The 15,279-nt window shown below is 40.5% G+C and overlaps 2 protein-coding genes across 6 annotated transcripts in view; both read left to right on the plus strand.

Moving 5' to 3' along the window:
* Window positions 1-148: 148 nt before the first annotated feature.
* LOC142398743 (transcription factor BTF3 homolog 4) lies at window positions 149-6,491 on the plus strand. Of its 2 annotated transcripts, none has more exons than XM_075482882.1 (6): window positions 149-249; window positions 751-813; window positions 2,498-2,611; window positions 3,087-3,288; window positions 5,782-5,841; window positions 6,071-6,491. In XM_075482882.1, the coding sequence occupies exons 2-6, from the start codon at window positions 760-762 to the stop codon at window positions 6,115-6,117; spliced, it is 477 nt and encodes a 158-aa protein (XP_075338997.1). In that variant the 5' UTR covers window positions 149-249; window positions 751-759; the 3' UTR covers window positions 6,118-6,491. The 2 variants fall into 2 exon arrangements, with proteins under 2 accessions (XP_075338997.1, XP_075338998.1); XM_075482883.1 differs by having other exon boundaries at window positions 754-813.
* A 3,922-nt stretch (window positions 6,492-10,413) lies between these two features.
* Window positions 10,414-15,279, plus strand: part of zfyve9a (zinc finger, FYVE domain containing 9a) — a 31,087-nt gene continuing 26,221 nt past the window's right edge. For all 4 annotated transcript variants that reach the window (XM_075482871.1, XM_075482873.1, XM_075482872.1 and 1 more), the window contains exon 1: window positions 10,414-10,615. The gene's annotated coding sequence lies outside the window, so the exon portion shown is untranslated. The remainder of the gene's footprint in view (window positions 10,616-15,279) is intronic.

Genomic DNA, 15,279 nt, shown 5'->3' on the forward strand with positions numbered 1-15,279 from the left:
TGGTCATTAGTTCAGCATATGCACATCAGAACTATCTAAGATAGATTTAAACTTTTTATCCCACATTTAAATAACTCAATTTCTTAGCAAACATGAAATAATTTCAAATACTGTAATTTGCGTAGATTTTATTGCGAAAAACAAATAGCCGGAAGCGCGTTTCATTCTCGTTAACTTTATGGTGGTTTAAGACGTGCTGCTCCATTTGTAGCAAGAACAGTTAAACGGACTGTTAATCCCCAATCACAGGTAAATATATCAAATAAATTAGGGGCAAACATCTCAGCTGTTTGTTTTATCGCTTGATTTAAAGTTAGCTTTACCTGTTCGTGTCGTCAAAACCCAAACTGAAGTTCGTCTAGCTTGTCATTTTAAACCATTACGCTAGCATTAGCTCAATTAGCACATCACTTAGCAACTTAACTGCGCTTAAGCTAGACACAAATATTGATTTTAGATACCACGTTCCAGATACTTACCTTTACTACAATACGTTTATTTCAGTCTGTTATGTCACTAACTATGCTAAAACTGTTATTTGAGCTGTTAGCATGCTGCTAGCCTATTGCTAATTAGCGAGGATGGAAATGATTGTAGCTCTTGTTGCCTGACTCATGCTGTGACCAGAACCACATGCGCCTCCTTCTTTGGTAAATTGAACAGATAAAACTTGTGTTTTTGTTGTTGATAATTGGAAACAGTCTCATGGTTTTTTTTTGTTGTTGTCGTGTTTTTTCTTGTTTTGGATAGCAGAACACTATGAATCAAGAAAAACTTGCCAAACTTCAAGCTCAGGTCCGGATAGGAGGAAAGGTACGTGTTGATACTACATTACATCTGTTGTGTTTCTGCTAATTTGGTTGGTGTCAAATGTCCAGTGCTACATTTTTCTAACACTGCATTTAGATATGTCCTGTCGTTTGTTTAGCTGTTACTCATTTTAAGGAGTGAGATGGTATTCAGTATCTGCCAGGTCTTTCCTCCTGACCTCAGCATTCCCTTTATGAGACAAACCATTGGCCCCCTCATCTGTGGCCTCTATGGCTTTGTTCACATCTACTGTTTGGTTCTCATCCACACACTAGGTGGCAATATATTTTAATTTTTGCCAACCAGAATTAAAGGTTTGGCTCTCAAATGGAAGTATTAGGGCCCATGATCGTTTTGAGATCTCACAGGAGCCTTTTTTAAAATGATTTTTAACCAATTCATGTTGTTTTTGCCACGAGAATATCAACTATCAGCACTGTTACTGGCCTTGGTTTGGCCAAATTCTTTGCAGTAGATCCACAGCATGCCTAGTCCAAGAAGACCAGACTCATCATTTGAATTATTTTAGCTTTTTTTTTGTTTTTAGTGTGCTCTGATGGTACCTTCAGTGGTCGGTCAGGGCAACTGAGGCAGGTGGACTGCTTAATAGTTACATCCGCAGATGCTGTGAGATTTATGCTGGAGCTCTCAGAGCCAGAATGAGGGATATGTACAACATGCAATACTGCATTTCAGCAGCTGTTGGTACATGTCCTTCTTGGAGAGTAGCTTATGGTGTCACAGTGTCAGAAGAAAGAGGAAGAGCATGTTAAAGGAGGAGATCTGCCCCTTCTCTGCCTTTTGATAGATAAAGTACATACAAGAAAACTTTTATTCTAGGTGTGTATATGTGAGGATTTATGGTATGCAAGTTTTATCTGCATCAAAGATGGTTTAAACATCTGGTTAAAAGCAAAGTAAGAATAAACGTTACTTTCATTTAAGTCTAAATGAGTGTTTTCTTGGCTTTATTTTCTTTCCTCTGCCTTATAGAAGTGTCTAGTCATGCAGCTGCAGCAATAAAGTATTATTATTATTTTTTTTAAATGTGTGGTTTATGTTGGGGTAATCACTTCCTTTTTCTGTGGCCAGTATTTTGCTTACTAGTTCAAAAGGATCACTTACTTTTCTTCTATAACCAGTCTAACTAGTGCCTATATAACTGTTGTTGGGGTCCTTTTAACTGAATGAGATTTAAAACATTACAGATTAGGTTAAAAGATGAGTCAGATGTAAAGATATCATCTTTACAAGTCTGTCATTAAATTCAGAAGGGAGTTTCAGTTTGAGAAGTATCTGTTGGAGTCACTGAATGTAGCGCTGAGTTTAGATTTTACATTTCAGAAATCTAATCTATTTTATCTGGTCACAAGTTTAATTAATAGAAATGAAAGAAACTGGACAAATATGAAGCATTCTTACAACATCTAATTAATGTGATGCTAATAATAATGAGGAGAAAGTGTTGGCAAAGCTTCACATTTACTACACAACTCGTACTGATCCGTTTAATCAAACAAGTCTCGTGTTTCTCAGAAGTTCACAGCTGCTGTCGAGACATAAAATAAACCAGCTGTCAGAGACGAGATGCAAAGTATGACCTGTTGGTATTTAATTGTGTATGACATTGTAGTTCAGACGGCTCTCTAATCCCTTTCTTTGGCACCAACACCTGTTCTTTCCTCAGGGAACCGCTCGCAGGAAGAAAAAGGTTGTGCACAAAACGGCGACGGCTGATGACAAGAAACTGCAGGGCTCACTGAAGAAACTGGCAGTGAACAACATCGCAGGGATAGAAGAGGTGGGCCATCAAAGGAAAGCCGCTGTCGCAGCGCGTTTGTGCTGTTTTGATATTGTTTTTGTCTCCGAATCCTGAATCTTTTATCAGTGCTGTGTCGTAAGGCTCGAGGAAAGATGAAAGGCTGGGAGAGCCTGAGTAAAGCCTTCTGCATTTCGTCTGCACTGCATGTATTTTTAGACACTTACCACCAAGTATTTGAGTTACATCGGAGTACGAACAGAAACAGATGCTAACTTGATGCTCAAAATTCATTTTGAGCATCAAGTTGGGACTCATATTCCCACTTGTGCTTACAGAGAATTATTGATATTATAATTTAAAGCTGTTTTATGGCCCTTTGAGCCTCATGATTAATGATGTGTTGCTCTAAAGTAGCTCTTTTAGCTCACCTGAAATAGTTCTGGAGTTAAAAAACACAGCAGTACGAACACATCATGCATGATAGAGGTTTTCATTCACACTCTCATCCACTCAGGTGAATATGATAAAAGACGATGGAACGGTGATCCACTTCAACAACCCCAAAGTTCAGGCTTCTCTGTCGGCGAACACCTTCGCCATCACGGGCCACGCTGAGACCAAACAGCTGACAGAGATGCTGCCAGGAATCCTGAGCCAGCTGGGAGCCGACAGCCTCAGCAGCCTGCGCAAGCTGGCCGAGCAGTTCCCACGGCAATGTGAGCACACGCACAAAAACACTCAGGATGCAGCACTCACTGCCACCCTGTCAGGTTTGTTAGTAGAGGGAACAGAAAATTCAGAGGTTCTTTTTGCAACTACTTGGATGAGAAAAAGAACTCTTCAGGTGTGTGTTTAGGTGGATTATCGTTTGAGGAAACCGCAGTTGTCTGCCCTTTTCCATTGCTGTAAAGATTTGGTGACTAGCTTTGATCGAGTCCAGCACACTTGGTCCTCACCGCACTTTCAGAAAGTATTCATTGTTCTGTCGCCGGCATCGTATAGACGAGTGAAAAAGGCTCGCCTGTATGTATTTTCATGTTTTACTTGAATCTGTTCTCTGGTCCTTGGTGTGATTGTTGCTCTAAATATTTAGAAAAAAAAGAAAAGATCATCAGTGGCCAAAGAAAGGTTGGTATAAGGTGCAACTTAAAAGAACACATGAGCTGCATTTTGACAGCAGGAGCCTTTTAAAAAAAAAAAAGGGGGGGGGGGGGGGTTGGGGGGAGATTAAACCCATGAAAGCAGCACTTGTCGGGGCGTTGTGCTGTAGCGATGACCCTGAACTTTACCCTGGGGCTCGCTGAGCTGAACATTTCTGATTAGTCGAGTACTTTTAGTCTCATTTCCTCCTTTCTGTCACAGTTAAAATCTGCAGTATCTTAGAAAATCTGTTAACATTAAGTATACCTGAGGATTAGCTGTTTCTGTCTGGTGACTTTAGGTGTGTCCAAACTGGTGACTGGTTCTGTTTTAGTCACTTTGCACTGCTTTCTTCATTTGGAATTTTATTACTTAAAGGATTTGTGGCGATTCATAGCTCTTTCTCCTTCATTTAGATATTCTGGCTAACCTTTAAGCTGCTATGTTACAGTTGAGGAAGAATATTCTTCGCTTTAGATGTGGGAAGATTATTACTTGGACCCTTCAGCTACTTTTGGCTAACCTCTTTTTGTTATATTACCTTTTAATGCGTACAGTCTCTCTTAATTTTAATTCCTCACAGTCTGCGAGGAACTTCTTTCTCTGCTGTGGTGAAAACATCTTCCCTTTCTTTTTTGAGATTTTAACAGAAGAGTTGCTGTTCACGGCTTCCAGCATCTACACTCCCTGATCAGTAACCATAGGAGCTTACACTCAATTAGATTTACTCTACTAATTAAATTCCCATGCGAGTTTGAAGAACTTAACAAACTATATTAGAGTAAGACATTAAAAAATGAAAAGCATCAACGCACTCCAGCGCCGTATGCGCTTCTCTTTTATTTAATTAGAGGGTGTTTCGTTCCCTAAGCCGCCGCCTTTATTAAACCTAAAAACAATAGAAAAAAGCACATGGAGCTCGAGTGTTTGACACCTTTTTTATTTCTTAAACACACACCCTGCTGAGACTTGCGTCCAGTACACTAGATGAGTTGGTTTGAAGCGGCCTGCCATGACGTGTGCATGTAGATGAATGTAAACCCAGTCAAGCAAACATACACAACTATGCAGCGTGTCCTCTTTCAGGTGCTCGTTCCGGAGCTTTTGGCCAAACCATTCACCACGGATAGTTTGTCCAGCTATCTGAGAAAGTCAGATGATCACATGTGGATTTTGCTGAGTGCCTTTTTAATCGGGGAAAAGAGAACTGAGTAGAGACGGTGTGTGAAAGGAAGGGAAAAGCCCCTCCTTATTGATATGCTTATGCATTTGGCAGATGCCTTTATTGAAAGCGACTTACAGATGAGTATATTAAATTACATCAAAGCTAACAATAAACTACAGGAAGGAAGGAAAACCACAAGTCAGACTCTGTCAGAGGTGACAGTGCAGAGATAGAGGGAAGTACGGGGGAGGAGACGCCCTCTGAAGAGCTGGGGCTTCAAGAGTTTCTTGAAGATGGACAGGGACGCTCCTGTTCTGGTAGCGGTCGGTCGGTCGTTCATCCCACCATAGTGGAACAACACATAAAGAGTCTGGATTGTCTTAAGCGTGGTGTAAACACTGCGAGACGACAATCCTTTGACGACTGGAGTGATCGGTAAGACTTTGCGAGAGCATTCAAGTAGATGGGAGCCGATCCATTTAGCACTTTGTGGGCTAACATCAGTGACCTGAATTTGTTGCGGGCGGCTAAGGGCAGCCAGAGGAGCTCAGTGAACAGAGGGGTGACGTGTGCTCTTTTAGGCTGATTGAAGACCAGTCGCGCCGCCACGTTCTGGCCCATCTGCAGAAGTTTCACAGCACAGGCTGGCTGACCATATACTGCACCATGAGCTGGGTGGCATGTTGGGTTGGGTACGCCCCGATCTTTCTTATGTTTAACGATGCGAAGCGGCACGATCGAGCGACGGAGGCAACATTACACCCAAGTTTCTAGCTACCTTTGACGGAGCAAGAGATGCTGTGGTGTATGGTTGGATTGGCTGGGAAGATGAGATATAATTCCTCAGTAATGATGAAGCACTTTACGTTTGAGTCTTAACTTTTGGTTGATTTTGTGTTCGCAGCTATGGACATGAAAGCTGTCAAGGAGGAAACTGTAGAAGAAGAGGACGACGATGTACCAGGTAGAGATGCCGAAGAACATGGTTGAATAAGAACACAGTGTTTTTTTTTTTTTTTTTTTTTTAATGTAACACCTCTTCAGCTTTGTTAGTTATGTTTTCTAACTAAAACTTTTGTGCACTTTTGGGCTTTCAAATAGCTCGTTTAAAAAGTTCTGATCTGGAATATCTGGCTGAAATCCCTCGCCGTCTTTGAGCAAACACTGATTTTTCTTCGCTTTCTGCCTCTCAGATCTCGTGGAGAACTTCGACGAAGCCTCAAAGAACGAAGCAAACTGATGAATTCTCTTCTCCATCTCAGTCAACCGTTTTTAATTCCTTACCTCTTGCGGACACACAAAATGTAATTTCCTCTCGCGGGGGAAATGGTCGTCAAAGGTGCGGTGCGTCGCCTCCCAGACGGGAACTACTTCAGTTTCTTCTGCCCCAACAGCACAACCACACGGAGAGAGGTTCTGATTTCAGCAGCCGGGGATTTTGTGGACGACTCTCGCCACCCAAAGGACTCAACCTACTTTAAAAATAAGTTACCTGTATGACTAAACATGGCTGGTATTTAAGAGATTCTTTATTAATTTACAATTAAAGTGAATGGATGATTCACTTAGCATTATAATGGTGACTATGAATTTAATAAAACGTTTTTTGGGCTATTTGTGTCTCTTTTTGTTGCTGTTCAGACGTAGCTGCTGGGATGATACTGAACGTGTCATTGGTTCAATATTTTCCTGCACATCTACATCAACAAGTCGTTTTAAAATGGTGGTTAAAGCCTTTGTAGGCGATGCTCGTTTCATACATGGAAAAACAAAAACAAAGTTCATCTTCACCTTTACACGTATTCAAACTTAACTGAGCTGTTCTGAAGAGAATAAAACGCATCTCAGTCAAGTTTTGCTTCACGCTGACATTAGCTTGTTGGTTACGTCACTTTATTGAGAGAGTATCAATTTAGAGTCAAGTTTTTTTGTTTTTGTTTTCTTTCGTCAGGGCAAAAAAAGGTTAAAACTAAAGTATGTAGCATCAAATAGAGTATTAAAATCGAAAGTTTACTACTTCAGAAGGGAGTTAAAGGAAAAAAAACTAATTTTATTATAAAAATTAAGTATTGAACATGAAGTCTGATGTGGTGAAAGAGCTTAAAAGGCAGCTGAACTGTCTGTTAGTGTTCTATTAGGATTTAAAATGCACAATTACCACCACAATATTTGTATCCTCTGGCACTACCAGCAGCCTGTCACAAAGACATTTGTACCTATTTTTTTTATTGTTGCAATGATAAAAAAAATCCTGGTAACGGGTCTGATGGAGGGATGAATCCTCCCCAGAGCCCGGAGCTCAACATTACTGAAGCAGTGTGGGATCATGTTGGCAGAGAACGGAACAAAAGGCAGCCCACATCCAAAGAAGAGCTTTGGGATGTCCTACAAGAAGCCTGGAGAACTATTCCTGAAGACTCCTTAAAGAAAGGACAGAAGACTTGTCTCAGAAGTACTGTATCCACAGTATTCAACAGTAACTGTAATATTTAAGCTAAACTAATAATGTCAAATTAAATATAGTGAAATTAACTATGACCTTACTGACAATGGAAATACCCAAGTAAATTAAGAAGTACCCCAAATATAAGTGCAGTAGTCGAGTAAATACTTTCTAATACTGTCACCTCCAACTTTGGCAGCTGAATTTTTCACACGTGTTTATTCTACTTAATCTTGAGCAGAATTGATCGTTAATCGGTTGTAAATGTGATACTTTTCATTCATCATCTGCGTTGTTACACTCAGGATCTGTGCCTGTCAGTGAGGATGGTTAACAACAGTTTGGGTGGCTTTTACAAACCACATCCCTGTGCTGCATGGCACCGACCATCCTTCTATGCTGCCATTCCCTCAGAGGGCTGACAAGGTTACAGGAGATGAATGAGCCATTTTGGCTTCTGGGTGTGTGTGTATGGGGGGTGTCGTGTCGTGCGCGGGAGCGGGACGGAGCTGCGGACCCGCCCCGGGGCTCACCACGCCACCTTCCGCCCGGGCTGAGCCAAAATGTCCCTTCTGCAGCGGCTGGACCACAGAGCGGGCTGGAGCAGATTGAGCTGGGGCTGAAGGTGGAGCTGGACAGAAACAGCTGGAGCCAAACCGGAAGCCGCATGGTGACACTGGAAAATAAGAGCTCAGCGATGAAGCCTCCTTTAGCGATGAATCATTACTGCAAAGTAAATAACACTATGTTGATCGTTGTGTTTGTAGATTATGAAACTTTTAAATGAAACTGATGGAATATGATAAAATACAGCACTTTTATATCATTTTGATGTATCATATTTGCAGCTGTATAAAATATGCAAAAAAAAAATGTTCCCATTGTGGGAGAAATAAAGGTATTCTTATTCTTATTCTTAGTTTAGATCATTTTAAGCACAGAAACCACCTATGACAAACAACTAATTATGTCTATTTGAATTTCAATGTGGTTCTAGGAGAAAGTTAGCAATTTTAAGCTATTTTTCTTCTTTTCTATTATACGAAAGATGTGTCTCATGATAATCTGCAGCTAATTTTCTTCTTTTATTTCTTTTATACATTTATGCTTCTATACTGTATAGACTGGTTGATAAGCTTTCCATCCTGTTATCAAAGACAATGGCCTCTGAGACAGTGCTTTACAGACTTACTTACACACACGCATATGCACACACACATTATCCACACAAAAACATGTTCGCATCTGACACCACCTCCACCTCCCCTACTTGCTACTCTGTCTTTGTTTCACTCTGCCTGTGCTGAGGTTTTTTCTCCTCCTCTCCCCTAATGTGGTATTTCTTCTGCCATTCTACCCTTATCAAATAGATTTGTCTTATTAATACTTCACTAGGAGGAAAACTTTGTCATGTTCAAATGGTCTATTAAGACGTATTACCACTATATCAACCTTAATATTTCCTCTCAGATGAAAGTCTTTTATCCAAGTTAAATAATAGACTTTAAAATACTCCCATTAAATTTATAGACCACCGAACGGCTTTGTACTTAGTATAGTAAAGATTTGTTATCATTCATTATATCAAACGTTCTGTTATTAGCTATATTTTTTAAATGCCTCCTCTTAGAGGAAAGTTTATCCATGTTTGGTAGTTTTTGTTAGTTTACTCAAATTACCTGTTATAGTTATACCAATCTTACTGTTAGCTAAAATTACCTGATTGATGTTCTGTATTTGTATTTCTGTGTTTGATTTTTTTAATGTTTTTATTTCTGTATTTCTGTTTCCTTAATTGTTGTTTCTGTGTTGTAAAGCACTTTGGATCGCCTTGTTGCTGAAAAGTGCTTTATAAATAAATTTCACTTCACTTCACTTCTACTTCATCACATGTTGGAAGAAAATAAAGAAGAGGGGCATCTTACTTCTGAAAAAGGTAGGGGCAGGGGAAATCCACAGGTCAGTTCTCAGTAAAGTTTCCAGTATCCATATTAGATCATGACTATCTGAAGTTTGAGTTGCTATTTTTAGGGTCAAAGTTCAGAGTAAGAGTGACAGCAAGGTGCCAATAAACTATTAAAGTCAGTCATAATTTGTTAGAAGAAAACACACTACGACAACATTTGTCTGACACCTGCAGCCTTTTGTCACTTTCTGAAATGATCTGAAATGATTATTACCATGAAGCATTTCTATACATGCAGCAGTATATACAGTAATTGCATCACCAGTACCACCACACACCAGAAACAGCTGCATTAAAATTCTGCTCACACACATCACAAGCAGAATATCCCACCAAGATGAGCCATTGTACTTGATAATAAAAGCTGTTTTACATGCGGCTGCTAATTTTGCAATATTTCCGAATGATTTTGCAGGAAAAAATTGAATACTTTGAATAGGAATTTCTGTCTAGTGAGGGTGCTGCTAATGTTGGCAGTTGTGGGTGAATTACACTGTCCTGCCCCACTTTTCATGAATAAAGTGCCTTTGGGCTAATTGCTCCTATTTGTCCTCACATTTTACAGATGACTTCAATCTGCCTGGACACAGTGATGTTTCTTTTTGTTGAATGAAGCGTATAGTTGAGAGGTTTTCAAAGCTAGAGGCAGGCTTTCCAGGGGAGCTCAGTGAATGGACATGGGAAAAAAATGTAGGTTAGTTTTTAAAATTGATAACCTAAATGTTTGTGGTATGATTTAAGAGCTCAGATACACAATTTCTGATGGAATTTGATATCCCAGAACAGACCATTTATGTATTTGGAGAGGGCTGGATATATCAAACAGACATTTGTGTTTCTTTAGGCCCACTTGTTGAGTGTGTGTGGGAACAAAAATAGAATTAAAACAACATATTCATGACCTTATAGGTATTTAGAAAATTTGTAGAACTATGTGAAAAGGTGTAGTGAGTGAACGTTATCTGATGGGGGGCTTACTGGCAAACTTTGAAAACATTTGATCTAGTTATTAACAAACGTGGCAAATGCTGCGTATTTAGGGGTTTTATTTTGAAAGGTAAAACCGGAAGTTGGAGATTTCCATTCTGGATGATTTAACGTTGCCTCTTATTTTCCCAGTATCAAACCTTGGGGGGAGGGATCCATGAGTACTGTCGCACAACTACGGTAGGTTAGAGACTGTACTTTCCGTCTAGTGCAGTTTGAGTGAGGCAGCCGGCGGAGGGTCTGAACGGGGATACTCAAAAATAGCTTCAAAAGGCGATTAGCAATGACGGGTGCTCGCGAAGGGGCTCCGCGGGAATGCACGTAAAGATGAGGATTCCTCCGGTGAGTAACTGGATTTGTTTTCATGACATTTCACAGGTCTGTTGCTGCTCTTAACGCTACAAACCGCCATTGTAACGGCAAGTAACGGATGGCTGCGGAGTTCTCTTATGGTCTGTGTAGCTCCTGAAAACTGTTTGGAATTCCGTTAACGGTTACTCTGTATTTTACGCCAATTACACAACACGCTCTCCCTTGTATTACAGGCTGTACCAAGACGTCAACTATAATGTTAGCAGAGCGATAGGAGGCAAATACTTTTATGTGGGAAATGGGTCTGAGCTGACCCGACGAGGAACGTCTTTGTGATTGGCATTATAAGTGGCTTGCTGCGATACCCACCGAGTCCGTGACGGTATTAGTGTCCGTCAGAGCAGCGAGTCGCTGCCGTCACTCGGCGCACGACTGACCGCTGAACCTCTGGGGCTAACACTAGCCGCTTCACTCCCATGGTACAAGCCTGCTGTCATTAATGGGTTGTATTGGGTATCAAAATAGAGGTAATTTTACAACTCTGTTTGAAAGACTTTAGTGATAACTATTTTGGAAACTTGCTCGTGGCCTTTCGCAGCTTTGGTGTAAATTCAGCTAGCAGCCCAGCTAATACAGCAGCCCAAGTTCTGCAGCAACCCCAGCTGGTGTGATTTCTGTGGCTGGGCCGATTTAACCCGCTTCGTTTAATAACACCGAGTCGTTTTCCGCGTGTTTACCCAGCCTACCTGTGAATGATATTTATCCAGTGAGTCTATGTTTGGCCTGGAGGCAGCAGCCACAGGCACGGTATCACTTATGGTTGCATAACCCAAGCTAATGGTCACCTATCTGGTCTCAAGAGTTAAAAAAAAAAAAATTTTTTTTAGTGCCATGTCTTTTGCATTTACCCCATAATGTGGTCGCCGGGGCTTTGTTAAGGTCCAGAAGCGGATTTATGAAGAAAAGGGCCCAGCCCAGTGCCACCTTGAATAGTCATCAGCAGTGAGAAATAAAAAACGACATGAAATAAAATCCTCTGCACTTTCCATACCTCCAGACTTTATTGCACCCATTTCTAGTCTTATATTAGATGGCTTCTTCCATATCTGAACCGACTATGTTGAATGGGGAACATACTGGATAATTAATAAGGGGTTTGTATCTGAAAGGAGAGATAATGATATCCTTCTCCATCTTCAGGTGGTATGAAAACCCAGAGGGACTGATTGAGTAGACAGATCCAACAGGCGCCCATGCGAAGACAGGCTTCTTCTCATGTGTGCACAGACTTCCCAGATGTAGGTTACTGTATGCTTTCAGAAAGTGTTACGAGAGTCTCCCTGATGGCAGCCCATCTCCCCGCGCTGTTTTTACTGTCTGGAGGTGGTTAAATGTAGATCAAAACGTAAGGGAGAGAAAGAAAGCTCATAATCGCTTTTGACACTTGCTGTGAAGCAGAGCTTCTCTTTCTACTTTTCTTTACTTTTTCCTCTTCAAGTCTCAGTGGATTTTCCTTTTTAAACCTCCGCTGTCAAATAAATTATCTCACGTTTGTGGGAGTGCAACCTTTTAGTGGATATGAAGGTAGTGGTGTGTTTTTCTTTCATTTATTCAATCTCCAGCAGAAGTTTAAGTGTAAAAAAATAAATAAATAAAAGCTTAAAGGAGGAGGAGGTAGACAACTCCCAGTGTACTCCCAGTCTGGGCGTTGAACATTACATAATAAACTTGTCACTCAGTCATGCGATCTTGTTGTTAGAAAGTGATGTCAGTCCATTCTTAAAGAGAGGAAGCGATCATTTGAGGTTTCCTGCGTTCACCGTCAGTAGACGGAGTCTGGAGCACGACAGCGTTAGATTTGGATCTGAAAGCGCTGTTTGCAGGATGTGAGCTGTTAGCACCGGGAAGTTGGTTATATTAGGGGGGAAAAAAAAGGAAAAGCGGTACGGATTGTTTGGCTCAGTCCTAATTCCTCACCTTCCCTCTTCCATATGACCAAATCCCTCTGTTTTTCATTCTAAATAGCTCCCAACACCCCAGAGCTCCCCGATGAAAAGGGTTTCCCCTAATCTGAAATCCCCAGTGTCAGCTCATCCGTCGTTATTCATCACGATTAGTCATTTTACATGACTGTTAGCACAATAATTTCTCAGAGCATGATATTTATGACCTTTTATTCAACCAACAGTCCCCCCAAAAAGGCTGCAATTAACAACCTTCAACGTGAAAAAATGCTAACACTTTCTTCAAACCTGTATTCATGCCTTTTATACATCTTGTTTTTTCCAACCATCCGTCAAAAAGCTAGAGAGAAGAGCTTTACAGACAAACACGAGGAAGGAAAGCATGAATCTTATTGCCTTATTGTGGAAACTAATGAAGTTTTGACTGATTCGTTCCTGATTCTTATAAAACTAGCTCCCCCGTTGCTTAAAAAGCTGATTTATTGCTGCCTTCATGGCCACTTCTTCATGTCTTCTTCATAACTTTAATATCCAGTGGATCTTTAGAATGGTTTAGATTTAAAAAATTTGGAGACTTAAACTTTCAGAAAGAAAGATGAGGCAGATGTGCACTCAGTTGATGGAAAATAAGGAGGGCGATGATCTAAATCAACCGGTTTCAGAGGTTATGCATGAATACTTCACTACACCGCCACGCGTCTTCATGCTTTAACGCACAGCTTGTGTTACTCCTTCTGAAAGCCAAGTCAGAAGGTTATGAGATACTACTTTCATCGACAAACAACCGGAAGTTATTTGTGGCTTTAGGTTTGTTTTTTAATTCTTTGAGATGACAGGATGTGGAAATCTGGTCAAAAATTAAATTTAGCTTTACATTTGGATCAGATTTATGATGACAAATAAACCTGAGGTCCACTTTGTGACCTTTTTTGAGCTCACAACAGCATTGCCTGGCCTTCACGATGCACAATAATCCAGCTACCCCTCAGTAGTGAGGTTTACACTACTAAATGCTTTTTTTTTCCACATATGTGCAGTTTGCATATGAATTAAATAGATTAAGCTTCTTTTTTATCATTGGTTTGTTTAGATTAACTACATAATTTTTGGTCTAAAATGTCGGAAACTACTAATAATCTCCCATAACAGTCTCCCAGGAGTCAAAGTAAGATCATAGATGTGTTTTCAGTGACTGAACATCTAAATTTAAGTTTCAGAATTGAAGTTACTTTCCTATTAAAGGATAAGACCGGTTTTTTGACATTGGGCCCTTGATTTCACATTATAATATGATGTTCTACTCACCCCTGCTTGTTGTTGAACATTTGGAGCTGTTCCGAAGATATTCGCGAGGCGTCTGGCTGCTCTCTTGAGATATTCGGCCATGAAACGGTTTCCTATGGGCAAGCTTATACAGGCACAAACTATGCTGTTTATAATTTATTAATTACTCTACACTAGCACTGATAACGTGGAGGTGCGTCGCTTACTTAAAAAAATCCGGGTTACTGTAATTTTGATTTTTTTTTGTCGTAAAGTGGGTGTTACTGACGTCCTCGTCGTGCTACTGCCACAGACAGCCCACAGACCTGCTGCCTATTTATTCATTCGGCTAAAATTCAAAATTAGTAACCCGGATTTTTTTAAGTAAGCGACGCACCTCCACGTTATCAGTGCTGGTGTAGAGTAATTAATAAATTATAAACAGCATAGTTTGTGCCTGTATAAGCTTGCCCATAGGAAACCGTTTCATGGCCGAATATCTCAAGAGAGCAGCCAGACGCCTCGCAAATATCTTCGGAACAGCTCCAAATGACCAACAACAAGCAGGGGTGAGTAGAACATCATATTATAATGTGAAATCAAGGGCCCAATGTCAAAAAACCGGTCTTATCCTTTAAACAGAGGAAAAACAGCAAGTTGCTGGAAAGAAATCGATGGGTTGCTTTTCAACCAACTGAGCAGGTTTTTATGTGTCACTCTTCACATTTTTATTTTTTTTTTTACTTTTTGTAACTTTGATAGTTTGGTTAAAGTCTACTCTGAAGAATATCTGTGAATTCAGAGCATTTAATTCTCGTTCTCTTGGTCAAACCTATCAGTAAGACCACGATCAGTATGTTGTGCATTTCTAAACCAGCCATCCAGACCTGTCCCTTTATGCGGCTGTCGGTTGTTGCTCCCCGCAGGGTAACTGGACCTCTCAAGCTCTCCTAAATACTTAATGAACGTTCATGGAGGCCATTTTTTTCTTAATTTGATGAGGACATCGTGGGTTGCTCTCAGAGTTTGAATAAGTCCAGGGCCAAAAATGTTGCTTTAGAATGACTTCATGCACGCTGGCCCGTATTTTCTGCTGCTTTTAAAATTAATAACATTTTTGAGGGTTAGCGAGCACTGCGCACACCTGAAGCTGGTGGAATGTGCACCTGAATGCTGTTAAGTCATGATAAAGGTTACATATTTAAATGTTTGCCACAATGTGGGAGAAAGCATCCTGAGATAACAAGCTAATCCTGACCCTCACGGATCTAAGATTTCTTAAGCGTGTGTGTACATTACATGAAGGATTTCCACCTGATTGGGGAGCAAGGGGAATGCAGTCCTTTGACAGGAAACAACAACAGGAAACAGTCTTGTTCTGACAGCGTGGACTTAATGAACTGTTTTAGTAATCTGCAGCGTCCGAGCCCCCTCGCTGTTTATGCCCTTGTCTTATTTAATTTAGCT

Source organism: Odontesthes bonariensis, chromosome 14 (assembly GCF_027942865.1).
Source record: "Odontesthes bonariensis isolate fOdoBon6 chromosome 14, fOdoBon6.hap1, whole genome shotgun sequence".
Lineage (NCBI taxonomy): Eukaryota > Metazoa > Chordata > Actinopteri > Atheriniformes > Atherinopsidae > Odontesthes > Odontesthes bonariensis.